This window comes from Mus caroli, chromosome 6 (genome assembly GCF_900094665.2).
Source record: "Mus caroli chromosome 6, CAROLI_EIJ_v1.1, whole genome shotgun sequence".
NCBI lineage: Eukaryota > Metazoa > Chordata > Mammalia > Rodentia > Muridae > Mus > Mus caroli.
The window spans coordinates 7,968,421-7,984,368 of record NC_034575.1 but is presented as its reverse complement, the minus strand read 5'-3'; the positions used below and the strand labels follow the sequence as shown (position 1 = coordinate 7,984,368).

Here is a 15,948-nt window from a genome sequence, read left to right as displayed (position 1 = left end):
GTTCCAACTGGTAATAAGAACACATGCTCAACTAGTTCATAGCAGCCTTATTTATAATAGCCAGAAGCTGGAAAGAATCCAGATGTCCCTCAACAGAAGAATGGATACAGAAAATGTGGTACATTTACACAATGGAGTACTAGTCAGCAATTTAAAACAATGAATTTATGAAATTCTTGGACAAATGGATGTATCTGGAGGATATCATCCTTAGTGTGGTAACCCAATCACAAAAGTCAGGAGATATGCACTCACTGACAGCCCAGAGACATAGAACACCCAAGATACAATTTGCAAAACACAAGAAAATCAAGAAGAAGGAAGACCAATGGGTAGATCCTTTGTTCCTCCTTAGAATAGGAAACAAAATAACCATGAAAGGAGTTACAGAGACAAAGTATGGAGCTAAGAGGAAATGAAGGACTATCCAGAAACTACCTCACCCGGGCATCCATCTCATAATCAGCCACCAAACCCAGACACTATTGCATATGCCAGCAAGATTTTGATGAAGGGACCCTGGTATAGCTGTTCCGTATGAAGCTATGCCAGTGCCTGGCAAATACAAAAGTGGATGCTCACAGTCATCTATAAGATAGAACACAGGGGCCCCAATGGAGAAGCTAGAGAAAGCACCCAAGGAGCTGAAGGGGTCTGCAAACCTATAGGTAGAATAACAATATGGACTAACCAGTACCTCTAGAGTTCCTGTCTCTAGCTACATATGTAGCAGAAGATGGCCTAGTCAGCTATCACTGGGAAGAGAGCCCCCTTGGTATTACAAACTTTATATGCTCCAGTACAGGGGAATGCCAGGGTCAAGAAGCAGGAGTGGGTGGGTAGGGGAGCAGTGTGCGGGGAGGATATAGGGAACTTTCGGGATAGCATTAAAATTTGAAATGTATACAAAGAAAATATCTAATAAAAAACACATAAAAGTAAAAATAAATGATCTCATATTTAAAAAAACATAAAACAAGGATCATCAAAACTATTAACATAGTTAAGGTTACACTCTTATGCTGTATGTAATCTCTAGAAACTTCCAAAGATTAGAACTTAGAAATGCATATTTTATATTGGTATAAAAATTATTTGAAACAGTGGGTCCTAGAAATAATTTAAATTTTTAAGGAGTTCCAAAAATACACTTTGTAATCAAATAATTACTTAATCTAAAGTTAGTAAGCCTGGAAAAAAATGGTATGGAGCTAAAACTAAACCCAAAGACTACAATATTGCCTTAAGAAAGTTTAATTCTTCCTATAAAATACACCAAATATGAACACTTCAAGACACCTTGCAGTATGGTTTATCTGTCAGAACTCACTAGAACACTTTTGATATGCTTTCCAGTGTTCTATAACTAGTCTAAAGACTGACCAGATTCAGGCATTACTATTCAAAAGTATAAATCAGTGGTCTGGTGAGAACTTTCCCTCATGCTTTATGACTGGTACAGGACACAGCAGACATGAGAAGCCTTCTGAACACAGTTAGCAGCACCCAGTGGTTAGTGAGGAAACAAACGTACCTCTTCTGCTGCCGCCTCTGATAGCAGGCCTTCCTTTTGGGCACAGGTGACATGGAAATAGGCTCTACACATGCCTGCATCACAGCTAATGCAGACTCCAGTTCTAGCAAAGCGAGGATCTTCACAAAAGCTACACTCCTGCAAAAGTCACAGGAAATCTCTCATAGCAAAAGTATTTCTGAAACAATATTATCCTTTCATAAAGAATCCAAAAAATATTTAAAATGCTCAAGCATTTTAACACACAGCATAAATGCAAATAACTGCAAGTAAGCCAGGCTTTACAATAAAAATAGTTCTAATCAATCTAAATTAAACTGATATACCAGCAATAATAACAAATAATACTATATGAGGACTTAGGAGCTAGGCACTTAGTCTTCTAAATACTATATATACATATATATAAATATATATATGTAAATATATATATATATGTATTTAATCATTTTACTATGTTGAAATGTGATCATTTTTCTTGTTACATTAAAAAAGTTAAGGGGAGAGGGTATAGGGGACTTTCGGGATAGCATTTGAAATGTAAAGTAAATAAATATCTAATAAAAAATGGAAAAATGTTGAAGTGGTAATGGACTGACACATTTGCTCAAAATAAAGAGTGGATATTATATTCTTTTTCTTAATCTTAATAAAATCCATTTTAAAATGAAAGTTGTAAGATTTCATTTGATCCAACTGAGTATAACAAGGTTTTCTCTGGGTCCTAGAGAAGAGAAACAGTATCAACTAATATTCCTTTCTACAGCATAGGTTATATGAAATTAGACTAATGAATAAGTTAGCCTCTGGAGAAACAACTATCACTATATGAATCAAATCAAGCATGGCGACCCCTTTCTATAATCTCTGAACTGAGGAAGAGGCAAGCTGACCACCTCATGCCTGAGGCTGACCTGAGCTACAGTGAGACATTACCTCAAAAACACAAAAGCAAAACACAACAAATTAATAACACAATAATAAATGGCCTCGTGCTAAGAGCTCCTCAAAGAGCATGCTTACTAATCAAGACTTCTGTAGTATCATAAGCTTAAAAGTCTATGTAAACAACAAACAAACAAAAAAATCCCTGAATTGTAGTTCATCATAAAGTTCACCTTACCTTGGCACCATATTTAGAATAGTTCATTTCTGTTAGTGTTACTGGTCGTAATTTATCAATATCTCCAAAAGCTACTCCAGGAACATATAGGGCACAAACGATGTGGACCCATCTATAAGAGAAGAGACATAATTCTGCTATCAAATGCATTCCTGAAATTCTAACATAAAATCCAAACATAAAATATGTTCCACCTTAAAATAGTTCTGAAAGCATTCTATGATTAGATGTTTTTTAAAAAATCCTCAAGACTCCTAACTAAAAAATCCAGCATAGCTAGAGAATGATAGCAGATAATTAATCACAGAAAGCATGACTGCAGTGAGCATTACTTTTCAAGAAGCCTAGTCAAAATGTAGATTCAGAACCATAATTGCTTTTCACTTAAGATTCACTGCACTTTGGTCTTATCTGTTATTCTTAAATATTTGCATAAGACTTCTATTCAAGGGTAACAAAACATCACTTTCACATTCAAGGAAAGATATGCACATTCATTACTGTGAGTACTTTTAGAATTAAGGATTCTAATTTAAGAACTATGAAGTTATTCTGCAGTAATTAGGTTAATTGTTCTTTACTGCTACTTTCCCCCCAAGGCTGTTGGATATCCCTAAGCGTATATTTTAAAACAGTTTTGGTAGAAAGTTTAACTTTTGTTGGTGGCTGAGAAAAGGTACAAAGTTATAATAATTCAAAGATGTCATGTTTTCATTGAGAGCCTCTATTCCCTATGTAGCCTATGAACTAAAATTTACAAACCCACATACAACTACATTGTGTAAAGTCTGCACAAGGCCATAACACTTTAAAAATGTTCACTCTAAGCATACTGAAAAAATATTAGTTGGTTTTAATTTCTTTTAACACTGAGCTATTTATTACATATCTGTTTGCTTGCAGACAAAGAAAATGTTGAATAGCTATGTGGAATGTAAATACCAGATTTGTATCACTTATATAAGAAAAAGGATAAAAATGAGATGCCAAATCTCTATGAAACTTGGGACTATACTGACAACTTTTGCTTTATCCTAGTTTAAAAGGTTCTGGTTTTGTGATGTACCAAGTTTTAAAAGACTAAGACTTAATCATTCTATAGAAGTATTCAGAAAAGGTTTAAAGTTTTTATCATTTTTGTTGTACAAAAAAACCCACGGTTCTGAAATTTTCGTGATAGAACTTTTTAATCTAACCTCCCATATGCTTCCTGTGGAGTTCAGTATAAAGATAGCATCTCGACCAGCAGCAGCTTTCTCAATGTAATCTGTGCAGCGTCTTCTCTTCATGCACTGATGTCTTAAATGCTGCCTTTCTCTACAGGAGTTTACCTTTGATAAGCCAACAGCTGGCTGCTTGCTTTGTACTGACCTTCCTAGCATGTGCAGCGAAGATCTCAACTGCCATTTCTGTGTGACTGGCACACAAATGTATAATTTTCCTCAGTTATTTATGAGGACACCAATTTAAGTCCTTATTAAAATATGTGTCAAAGTCACTGAAAATTATTGCTAACACAATTTTGTTCCTTTGAGCACTTTTTGTTCACATATTTTAGAACTTATTAATTAAATTGGGAAATCAAAACAGCAAGAAAATCTTCCTTGTTACTTTACCATATATTTTGCTTGGAGCTATGATGACAGATGTTGGTTGGGAAAAGGAGCAGAAAACAAGTATCACAAACCCATCAAAAGACAGCAGCAGACTGTCATTCTAGAATGGAAACTATCAATGCACTCGATTAAATTCATATATTGTTGATAATCAGGCAACAACCAAGTAGTAATATATTCTTGAAAAACTCTTATGTGACAATGGATTCTAAATTAATAGAATAATTTTAAAGTACTTTTTCTGTGTAGTACCTTTTCCTCATTCGTAAAATATATTTTAAAATTATCTGCAGTATGTTATTTCTATTCCTTCAACTCAGAACCATGGTTAAGGGTCTCGTAGGTAAAGAACATTACAGATTATCTGGAACTTAGATGCAGGTGAATGTGAAATACTTAAAGCAGGTTTAGTGTTCTGTCTTTGCTCAAGTAACATTTGCTACAAGAAAAATTAAAGGGTCTGAATGTTTCCTACGGATGACAAATTGTTCTTCTCATTTGCAAATCAAGAAATGCTTTCAAAGGACTGGATATTTCAAATACAGCAAGTCTAGAAGAGGAAAGTGGTGACCTTTAAGGAATCTAATGTTCCCATCCTTCTACTGCAGTGGCTCTCAGCTGGTAGGTTATGACCCCTCTGAGATCAAACAGCCCCTTTACAGGAATCACCTACGGTCATTAGAAAACATAGAAATTTACACTCCAGCTTAGCAGTTAGCAAAACTAAAGTTATAAAGTAGCCATGAAAATAATTTTTATGGCTAGGGGTCCCCACAACGTGAGGAATTGTATTAAAGAGTGGCAGCATTTGGAAGGTTGAGAACCACGATCCAGTGTGTCATAATGGTTATTAAGTAGAAAGAAGACCCATGAATCATAGCCATATTGCACTGGAAATACACAAAAGAATAGCCTACAACAGTGATAAAAGGAGGACAACTCAGGCTCTTCTTGTTTCCAGGATGGTCATTCAGTCTCTCTTTAAGGTATATGCCTTGCTTTACTTTGTTAAAAAAAAGTCATTTAGGAAGTGAAGTAAACATTTAGTTTTTATTTCATGCACAGCAATTTCCACACATGAAATCACTTTGCATGTAGAAATAGTAACTCACAACAATAGAGGACTGTCTAGTTAAACTCATGTGATAAATCAGTTTCAAAATGTTTTCAGCCAGTCTATACACTACTCATCCTTTTCCTTGGATTCATGAATGAAGAACAAAATACAAAAGGAACTGTCCAAGTTTTATAGCTTTTTCTCTCTCTTGATCTTAAATCAAGCTGGTATTACAATGAAGCAAAAGACATGAATGCCCATAATTTCTACTCTAGCCTACATAGGACAATGGACATGAACAAGTATTTAGACAGTCTATTACAAAATTTTTCTAGATGGCCCATGAAAAGGTATCTGTATTATGAAGAGTAGCTAATATACATATTTCCTATTAAATCTCAATGCTTAAAGAGATTTCTTTTGTCTTTTTTTAGAACACATTACAAATTACTTTTCAGAGCATAATAACACCAAAGACAGTCTGTCAATAGAACTTTAAAATTAATAGGAAACCAAGTAAAATGAATTATCTTCCTCCAAGGAAGCTGGGCTTCTGTTTTGTTTTTCACAATGGCCTTACTTCACAAAGATGGAGTTCTCATAGTTTCAATATTCGAAATTGAAAGTCACCAAATGAAAACCACATGATCATTTCATTAAATACTGAGAAGGCATTTAACAAAATCCAACACCCGTTCATGATAAAAGTCTTGGAAAGATCAGGAATTCAAGGCCCATACCTAAACATAATGAAAGCAATATATAGCAAACCAGTAACCCACATCAAACTAAATGGAGAAAAACTTGAAGCAATCCCACTAAAATCAGAGACTAGACAAGGTTGCCCACTCTCTCTCTCCCTACCTATTCAATATAGTACTTGAAGTCCTAGCCAGAGTAATTCGACAACAAAAGAGGTCAAGAGGATAAAAATTGGAAAGGCAGAAGTCAAAATATCACTATTTGCAGATGATATGATAGTATATGTAAGTGACCCCCAAAATTCCACGAGAGAACTCCTAAACCTGATAAACAGCTTCAGTGCAGTAGCTGGATATAAAATGAACTCAAAACAAATCAATGGCTTTTCTCTACACAAAGGATAAATAGGCTGAGAAAGAAATTAGGGAAACAACATCCTTCAAAATAGTCACAAATAATATGAAATTCCTTGGTGTGACTCTAACTAAGGAAGTGAAAGAGCTGTATGATAAGAACTTCAAGTCTCTGAAGAAAGAAACTGAAGAAGATCAGAAGATTGAAAGATCTCCCATGCTCATGGATTGGCAGGATTAATATAGTCAAAATGGCTATCCTGCTGAAAGCAATCTACAGATTCAATGCAATCCCCATCAAAATTCCAACTCAATTCTACACCAATGAAAATTCATCTGGAATAACAGAAAACCTAGGATAGAAAATACTATTCTCAACAATAAAAGAACCTCTGGTGGAATCACCATGCCTAACCTCAAGCTTTACTACAGAGCAATTGTGATAAAAGCTGCATGGTACTGGTACAGCAACAGACAGGTAGATCAATGGAATAGAATTGAAGACCCAGAAAAAAACCCACACTCCTATGGGCACTTGATCTTTGACAAAGGAGCTAAAACCATCCATGGAAAAAAGCACTTTCAACAAAAGGTGCTGACTCAACTGGTGGTTAGCATGTAGAAAAATGTGAACTGTACAAAGCTCAGTCTAAGTGGATCAAGGAACTCGACATAAAACCAGAGACACTGAGACTTATGGAGGAGAAAATGGGGAAGAGCCCCGAACATAAGGGAACAAGGGAAAAATTCTTGAACAGAACACAAATGGCTTGTGATATAAGATCAAGAATCAGAAAATGGGACCTCATAAAATTGCAAAGATTCTGTAAAACAAAGGGCACTGTCAATAAGACAAAACGGCAACCAACAAACTGGGAAAAAATCTTTACCAATCCTAAATCAGATAGGGGACTAATATCCAATATATATAAAGAACTCAAGAAGCTGGATTCCAGAAAACCAAATAACCCTATTAAAAAATGGGCATAGAGCTAAACAATGAATTCTCAACTGATGAATACCGAATGGCTGAGAAGCAGCTAAAAAATGTTCAACATCCTTAATCATCAGGGAAATGCAAATCAAAACAACCCTGAGATTCCACCTCACTCCAGTCAGAATGGCTAAGATCAAAAATTCAGGTAACAGCAGATGCTGTGGAAGATGTGGTGAAAGAGGAACACTCTTCCATTGCTGGTGGGGTTGCAAGCTGATACAACCACTTTGGAAATCAATCTGGCAGTTCCTCAGAAAATTGAACATAGTACTACCAGAAGATCCAGCAATACCACTCCTGGGCATATACCCAGAAGATGCTCCAACATGTAATAAGAACACATGCTCCACTATGTTCATAGCAGTCTTATTTATAATAGCCAGAAGCTGAAAAGAACCCAGATGTCCCTCAACAGAGGAGTGGATACATAAAATCTGGTAAATTTATACAATGGAGTACTACACAGCTATTAAAAACAATGAATTTATGAAATTCTTAGACAAATGGATGGATCCAGAGGATATTATCCTGAGTGAGGTAACCCAGTCACAAAAAACAAAACAAAACAAAAAACAAACAAACAAACAAACAAAAAACAAACAAACATGATATGCACTCACTGGTAAGTGGATATTAGCCCAGAAGCTCAGAATACCCAAGACACAATTTGCAAAACACATGAAACAAAAGAAGAAGGAAGACCAAAGTGTGGATACTTTGAATCTTCTTAGAAGAGGGAACAAAATACCCATGGAAAGAGTTACAGAGACAAAGTGTGGAGCAGAAACTGAAGGAAAGACCATCCAGAGACTGCCCCACCTGGAGATTCTTCCAATATATAGTCAGCAAACCCAGACACTATTGTGGATGCCAACAAGAGCTTGCTGACAGGAGCCTGATAAAGCTGTTTCCTGAGAGGCTCTGCCAGTACCTGACAAATAGAGAAGTGGATGTTCATAGCCATCCACTGGACAGAGCACAGGATCCCCAATGAAGGGGATAGGGAAAGTATCAAGGAGTTGTAGGGGTTTGCAGCCCCATAGGAGGAACCATAATATGAACTAATCAGTACCCCCAGAGCTCCCTGGGACTAAACCACCAATCAAAGAAAACACATAGTGGGATTCATGGCTCTAGCTGCATATGTAGCAGAGGATGGCCTAGTAGGTCATCAATGGGAGGAGAGGACCTTGGTCCTGTGAAAGTCCTATGCCCCAGTATAAGGGAATGACAGGGCCTGGAAGCTGGAGTGGGTGGGTTGGGGAGCTGGAGAGGCAAGAGGGGATAGGGGATTTTCAGTGGGGAAACTAGGACAGGGGATCACATTTGAAATGTAAATAAAGAAAATATCTAATAAAAATCAATAAAAAAAAGTTACCAACTAGCCTGTCTACATGAATGGCTACCTTAAGTAAGTAGAACAACACCGCTCAGAAGAAAGCACTCTTTATAGCAGCACTGAGAGTGAAACCAGGAACTGTTGTACATGACAGCACTACCAAACTAAGGTATAATCATGAGGTTATGAAATCTACCTAAAGTCATAACAGGAGAAAAACAAAAAAATAAAACAAACAAAAAATATAAGCATGGGCAAAACATTTTGAAAGCACAAACTATTAATGTTACTAAACCCACAGTTGTAGGCCATAGTCCAAAAATGCCACTGATCAAATATGATCAAGTTCTCGTTTCTATATCAAAGTACTTACTATTTTTTACTTCACTGATTTTCTTAGGTGACAAGAGATCTGGAACCTCAGCACAAGTTTCTGAAGTCTCGCTGTCGACTCTTTGCTGTCCTAGCAATCTCCTGAGACTACACTTCTCAAGGATCGACTACTAAGTGAAATAAAATGAGAAGCATGCTTTTCTTAATTTTACTAAAGTAAATGTACGACACTGAAGTCTAGATTTTATTTGGGGCTATGTTCTGTTTTCAGTAATAAGACGATGGTGAAAACTATGTTGTTTGGTAGTTCTTGTGGCTATTATTAAAAGAGTAAGCATTCTGCTTTGTCCTTTGGTTTTTGCGAGACAGAGTTTCTCTATGTAACCGCCCCAACTGTCTTGGTTCTTGCTGTGTGGACCAGGCTGGTCTTGAACTCACAGAGATCTTCCTGCCTCTGTACTAGGATTAAAAGAGTCCACCATCATGCTCAGTAAAATATTAAGCAATCTTAACTGAAACATTCTAGATGATAGAGAAATGGCCCTACGGTTAAGCACACACTGCTCTTACTGCTCTTGCTAAAGACCCATGCACCCATACCAGGCAGCTCACAGATGCTCATAACTACAGCCCCAGAGAATCTGAAACCCTCCTCTGAACTCTGCAGACACCTACATTCATGTGCTCATACCCACACAGACATAAATACATATACTTATTTTCAAATAATAATTTAAAAATACATAAATTCATCTTTCATCATTCTTTCATCTGTGTGAAAGAATGCCCTCAGCACTTGTCATTTACAGTAAGTGTGATTCTGTTATCACTATAGCAGGGCACTGTAATCAAAGTTATGGAGGACAGTAGAAGAAAAGAGTTTCTCCATAGGACAGACAGGATACATTACTATAGAAGAGCCACGTGCTCAGTTCTTAGTACCTCACCACCCTGACCCAACCCTGAGATGAATTTTTACTACCTTCTCAATAAAGACCTACCGCATGTGTAACAGGCTTTAAAGCAGAGCTGCAGCTCTCCCTGAAAGCTGTGTCAGCCACCTACTTTTAAGATCCAAAGACTGGCAAATAAAGCAGAAAAGGTTTCTGGGACCCTCTTGGTACAAAATTGGGAGATGGTCTTGCTTCTTCCCCTCACCCATCTACATGGCCAAGTCACTCCTCTATGCCAAGAAGATGGGAAGAATGTGTGTGACTCAAAAGTCACAAATGGAAGAAAAAGGAATTCCAAAGCAGGCAAGTCATGAAGCAGGCATATGGACACAACATAATGAAGACATCAACCTTCCAGCATCTGTCTCCTTGAAAATCCCATCCTGATTAGGACATAGTTCACAGCTAGGAGATACACCACATTTACAGGCATCACAAAACCAAGGCTCAGTGGAGTTTTCAGAAGCCGAACTCATAATAGAGTCACTCTCCCCATCGACTCCATAACAACCTAGAAAAGGAAAAGAAACAGTTATGACTTAACACGGTTTATTTTTTAAACTCTCTTTTGTAAAACCAACAAAGAAACAGAAAAGTACAGAAAAATTCTGAAAATATTCAATGGTTTGTATAACTGATATAAAAATAGGAAAGTAATTTTTCAAAAACTCTTTTTCACCTTATAGCTATGACTTATATAGTCCATTAAAAACAAAAATTGTTAGCCCTATGCAATTCAAGAGTACTATAATAGCACATTTCAATATACTCAAAGTCATATAAGAGAATGCCAAAGAAATGGTTTTAAAGGGACTAATTTAGCACACAAGCCAAGAAATCAAAATGTACTAATTTCTTTAGCATTAAATTTTAGTAACCACCATCTTCATTGCTTATGAGTAAGTACAATTTTGTAATACAAAATCATAAATTTAAAGAATTTATAATTTTCTCATTGGTACAGTTACTGTTACCTATAAAAGAGCAATAACGAAAATGTACTTAGAAGCTGAGGAGGAGACTGACCCTCTAGGAGGACCAGCAGCCTCAATTAATCTGGACCCCCAAGATCTCTCAAACACTGGACCACCAAACAGGCAGCATGCACCAGCTGATATGAGGGCCCCAACACAAACAGTAGAGGACTGCGGGGTCTGTGTTCAATCACAGATGAACACAAGAGACTAAAGGCCCCAGGGAGTTTAGAGGTCAGGTAGAGTGGGGGTGGGTGTTAGGGACATCCACATGGAGAAGGGGGGTGGGGAGGAGGTATGAATGTGGACAGTCTGAGGGTGGATGGGATGTGGGGAATAAAGTCTGGAGTATAAAAAAAATTAATTAATTTAAAAAATACATAATAAAAGTAGTCAGTCAATCAATCTATTTTCTCAATAAGAAATCAAGAAGGGAAATCTACTTCATTTACAATATAATGTTCCTTTAAAGCAAATTATTTCAAGGCAGATGAAATCTGTATTCAAAGTAGACAATTACCAAGATAAGGAAGGCCCCAAGAGGCTGTCAAATTTATTAACCTGGTCTGTAAAATCAGGACAAATCACAGCAGTTCACATGTTTAGCTCAGTTTCAATTCTGTTCTAAAAAAATGTATGCGCCACTCAGCAAACATCTGCAGAATTTTAAAACACCTACAAATATCCATGGGAATGGATTCTGAATTTCATTACCAGGCTGTTCTCCTCTGTAATCTAGAACACTGGTACTCTGCCAGTCGAGGGACAGCTGTCCTCAGCCGCACTGTCCCTGAAGACTGACACACTGTAACACAGTCTTCACAGAACATTTGACATCTGACCTACCATGTCACCATATTTTCTGCCATAATCTTAGTATTTACTGTAAACTGAAATTCTGCCATTTTATACCAACTCTAGTTCTAATTAATTAATAACCAGATAAATTTAAAAATATTTATTTCTTTCATTCAAAACATGAATATCAAAAAACCCTAGTTTTTTATATGGAAAATGTTAAATTTTAAAAAGTTATAAGCATAAATTCATATCTTATATGTTAACTATTTTCAAATGTGAAACAGGTTTAGCATAGGTAACCTCTAGAAACCATATTTAAAGGAAATATATTAAATACATTTATAATTGTCTTGAATCTTGAAGATATAGATGATTCAAATTAGTAGAATTTGGATTCTTAAAATGAAACACAATAATGTATATTTTTCTACCTTTTGGCTATGTAGCTTTAAAAACTAACCCTTTGAGGCTTGACGATCTTATTGGTAATGTGTATTTAGAAACATTTATCATAATGTCTTGGTATTTAAAAAACGGAAAACAAAACACAAAAATTGCCAATGATCTACATTTAAAAACCTGCATTTAACAAGAAAATATATGAATCCTAGAGATCAAACTCAGGATGTCAGGGTTTACAGCAAGCACCTATACCAACTGTGCCATATTGCTGATTCTATATAACACATTTAAAAAAATAAACAAACAAAAATAGTGGACCTGAGAAAGTCACAACACAAAATTACAAGTACTCGAGACAACTGGAAACACAGCAAACCAAGACATGTAGAGTAGAGCACATCTAGCTAAACAATCCTTTAAATTAAAAATAAAAAGAAGAAACAAATTTATCTTCAATTCTTTAAAAATAAACTAAATTAGTAAAAACAAACAATAAAAACCCAAACAAAAAATAAATCAGGTCAAAAAGAACAACAGCAAGGATCAAAGAAACAAGTTCAATTTCTTTGACAATTAACAGAATTACTAAGTTTACAGTGCACACCCATTGAGGGCAAATTACATCTGACATCAGAAAAATCTATACTAAGGACTATTTTGAAAAAATATATAGTTATAAGGAAATTTCATAAGAAATTGACTGATGTGGAAATAGCTGAATGCCAAAAGTGAACCAAGAAGATAAAAAATTTCTGACAGATCAGCAAAGAATGAAGTCAGTACTACAGTCTCACAATCCTGGGGAGACAGTGCATACAGTAAGCGCATGCCGAGCAAGCATGAAGACCTAAAGGCAGCCTCCAGCACCCCAGGCACAGCAGATCTGCGATCCCCTTACTGAAAAGACACAGACAGGACCATCCCAGGGCTTGCTGGCCATACAGTCTAGCTGACTTAGTACACTCCAGGTTCAGAAACCCTGGATTAAAAGTCACTGAAAAGAACTAAGGAAAAACACTCAGTATAGATCTCTAGCCTACAGACATGCACAGAAATACATGGCTTCAGCAGAAGTAAACACATATGTACACACAAACTTATATACATACATACACCACACATACACACAAACAAAAAAAGTCTAGGACTGAAAGTGTTACTGATGAATTTTACCACACATTGAAATAACACTGATGTTTCTCAACTATTCCATAAAATAGGAAAAAAAGGAGCAGGGGCAGGGGGAACAGAACTCTTCAAAAATCTGCTGTTTATTTTTAAAATTTGTTTGATTATATATAATGAACTCACAAATAATAGCAGGTGGCTGGATTATTAGAGCCACTAATATTAGCACTTTCCTCGACCCAAACTCTATATACCTCAAAGGAATTATAGTTAGAATAATCATTTGAAAGCCTTGGAACTTCACTTGTAATTTCATTCCTCCACTATCAATTAAACTATTATGGACCTTTACTTACATTCTGTCCTTCCTTGTCACCTAATATTGCCTCTTCTCATTTTTTTCTAAATTTTATACTATACGTACAAATTTCTTTACAAATATAGGTGTATATATTATAGGCTATGATTTGTATATGTGTTTTCTTCCTGAAATTAAGTGATCTTAATATCATATATTCTAAGTCCATCTACCTATTTTCCTTCAAATTTTGTGACTTCATTTTTTAGAGCTGAATAATATTCTGCTTTATATATGTACCAAATTCTCATTGTCTATTCATCTGTTAATGGACGTCTATCCCATTTTATGAGAACACAATTACCTTGACACTAAAACCTGATGGAGTCATAGAAAAATCAAAAAACTAGGAAGGAAGGAAGGAAGGAAGGAAGGAAGGAAGGAAGGAAGGAAGGAAGGAAGGAAGGAAGGAAAGAAGGAAAGAAGGAAGGAAGGAAGGAAAGAAGGAAGGAAGAAAAGAAGGAAGGAAGGAAGGAAGGAAGGAAGGAAGGAAGGAAGGAAGGAAAGAAGGAAGGAAGGAAGAAAGGAAAGAAGGAAGGAAGGAAAGAAGGAAGGAAGGAAGGAAAGAAGGAAGGAAGGAAGGAAGGAAGGAAGGAAGGAAGGAAAGAAGGAAAGAAGGAAGGANAAGGAAGGAAGGAAGGAAAGAAGGGAAGAAGGAAGGAAGGAAGGAAGGAAGGAAGGAAAGAAGGAAGGAAGGAAGGAAAGAAGGAAGGAAGGAAGGAAAGAAGGAAGGAAGGAAGGAAGGAAGGAAGGAAGGAAGGAAAGAAAGAAAGAAGGAAGGAAGGAAAGAAGGAAGGAAGGAAGGAAAGAAGGAAAGAAGGAAAGAAGGAAAGAAGGAAGGAAGGAAGGAAAGAAGGAAGGAAGGAAAGAAGGAAGGAAGGAAGGAAGGAAGGAAGGAAGGTTGGTAGGTGGGGAGAGGGATGGACACTACTATTCAATATACCTGAACACTGATACAAAATGCTCAACAAAATATTACAAAATCAAATTGAACAGTATACCAAAAAATTCATACACCATAATCAAGTTGGTTTCATCCCAGGTATGATTCATTATATGCACATAAACATCAATCAACTTAACAAAGAAAATGAGAAACATCATAAAATCAATGCCAACAAATGTAGAAAAAATGATGCCTATTCCTTCATGACAAAAAACTCTGACAAAATTAGTTACACAAAGATCAAACTCAATATGATAAAGGCTATGTATGACAAAGTCATAGCCAGTATCATATCGAATAGGGAAAAAACTGAAAGTATTTCCTCTAGAATCAAGAATAAGAAAAGAACGCCTAACCTCACGGCTTTTATTCATCAGGTGCTATAATCTGTAGGGAAAACAGCCAAAAAAAGAAAAAAATAAATAAAAGGTATACAAATAGAAAAGCAAAGAGTAAAATTATCCCTGTTTTTATGTGATATGATTCTGTATATTAAAAATCTACATATATCAATGACTATTAGAACAAATAAGCAAATTCAATTAAAAAGCAGGATACAGAATTAAAACAACAGAAACAACAAAAAGATCAATAGCTTTTCTACATACAAGTAATTAATTTTTGAGGTGGAAATCACAGCACGTCATACCCAGTGTGAGCTACAAATTCAGTACAATCCCCATCAAATTCTAAAAACAGTCTACACAGAACTACAAAAAAACAGTTCCAAGATTCATATGGAAATACAAAAGATGCCAAATAACCAAGGCAAACTTAAGTTAAAAGCGTACAGCTGGAGGCATCACAATACTTGATTTCAAAATATATTTGGGGATGGGGGTTAGTGATTATGTAAACAACAGGATATTGATCTAAAAATAGATACAAAGAGCTAGAGGAATGAGATGAGATTCACCTTCTATACAACTTCTTCCAACTAATTCTCCACTTTTCAATAGCATACAATAGAAGAAAAACAGCATTGTTAATAAATGCTGCTGAAAGACAGGATACAAATAGGCATGCAGAAAACTGTAAACAGATTTTTGTTTCTCAGCTCAAAACAAAGGCCTAAATGCAAGACCCAGAACTAAAGACTAATAGAGGAAAATATACTGAAAATACTTCAAGATAGCGATACCATGATTTTTCTAGGTAAGGATGGATCCCTTGTCTTCATATATTTGAATGCTTGATCCACAGTCTAAATATTTTGGAAGGATTAGGAGATGTAGCCTTGTTGAAGGAGCTATATCATTGGAGGTAGGCTCTGAGATTTCAAAAGTCCAAGCATGCACTCTCTCCCTCTCCACCAATCCTGACCCAACCTTG

General features: G+C 36.1%; 1 protein-coding gene across 8 annotated transcripts in view; it reads right to left on the bottom strand.

Moving 5' to 3' along the window:
* The window catches only part of Phf14 (PHD finger protein 14), a 175,115-nt gene that overhangs the window by 115,217 nt on the left and 43,950 nt on the right, over positions 1 to 15,948 (bottom strand). For all 8 annotated transcript variants that reach the window (XM_029478629.1, XM_021165026.2, XM_029478628.1 and 5 more), the window contains 3 exons: positions 10,359 to 10,518; positions 2,658 to 2,769; positions 1,535 to 1,672 (listed from right to left, as the gene is read on the bottom strand). In XM_029478629.1, the coding sequence (XP_029334489.1) occupies positions 1,535 to 1,672; positions 2,658 to 2,769; positions 10,359 to 10,518 (410 nt within the window). The remainder of the gene's footprint in view (positions 1 to 1,534; positions 1,673 to 2,657; positions 2,770 to 10,358; positions 10,519 to 15,948) is intronic.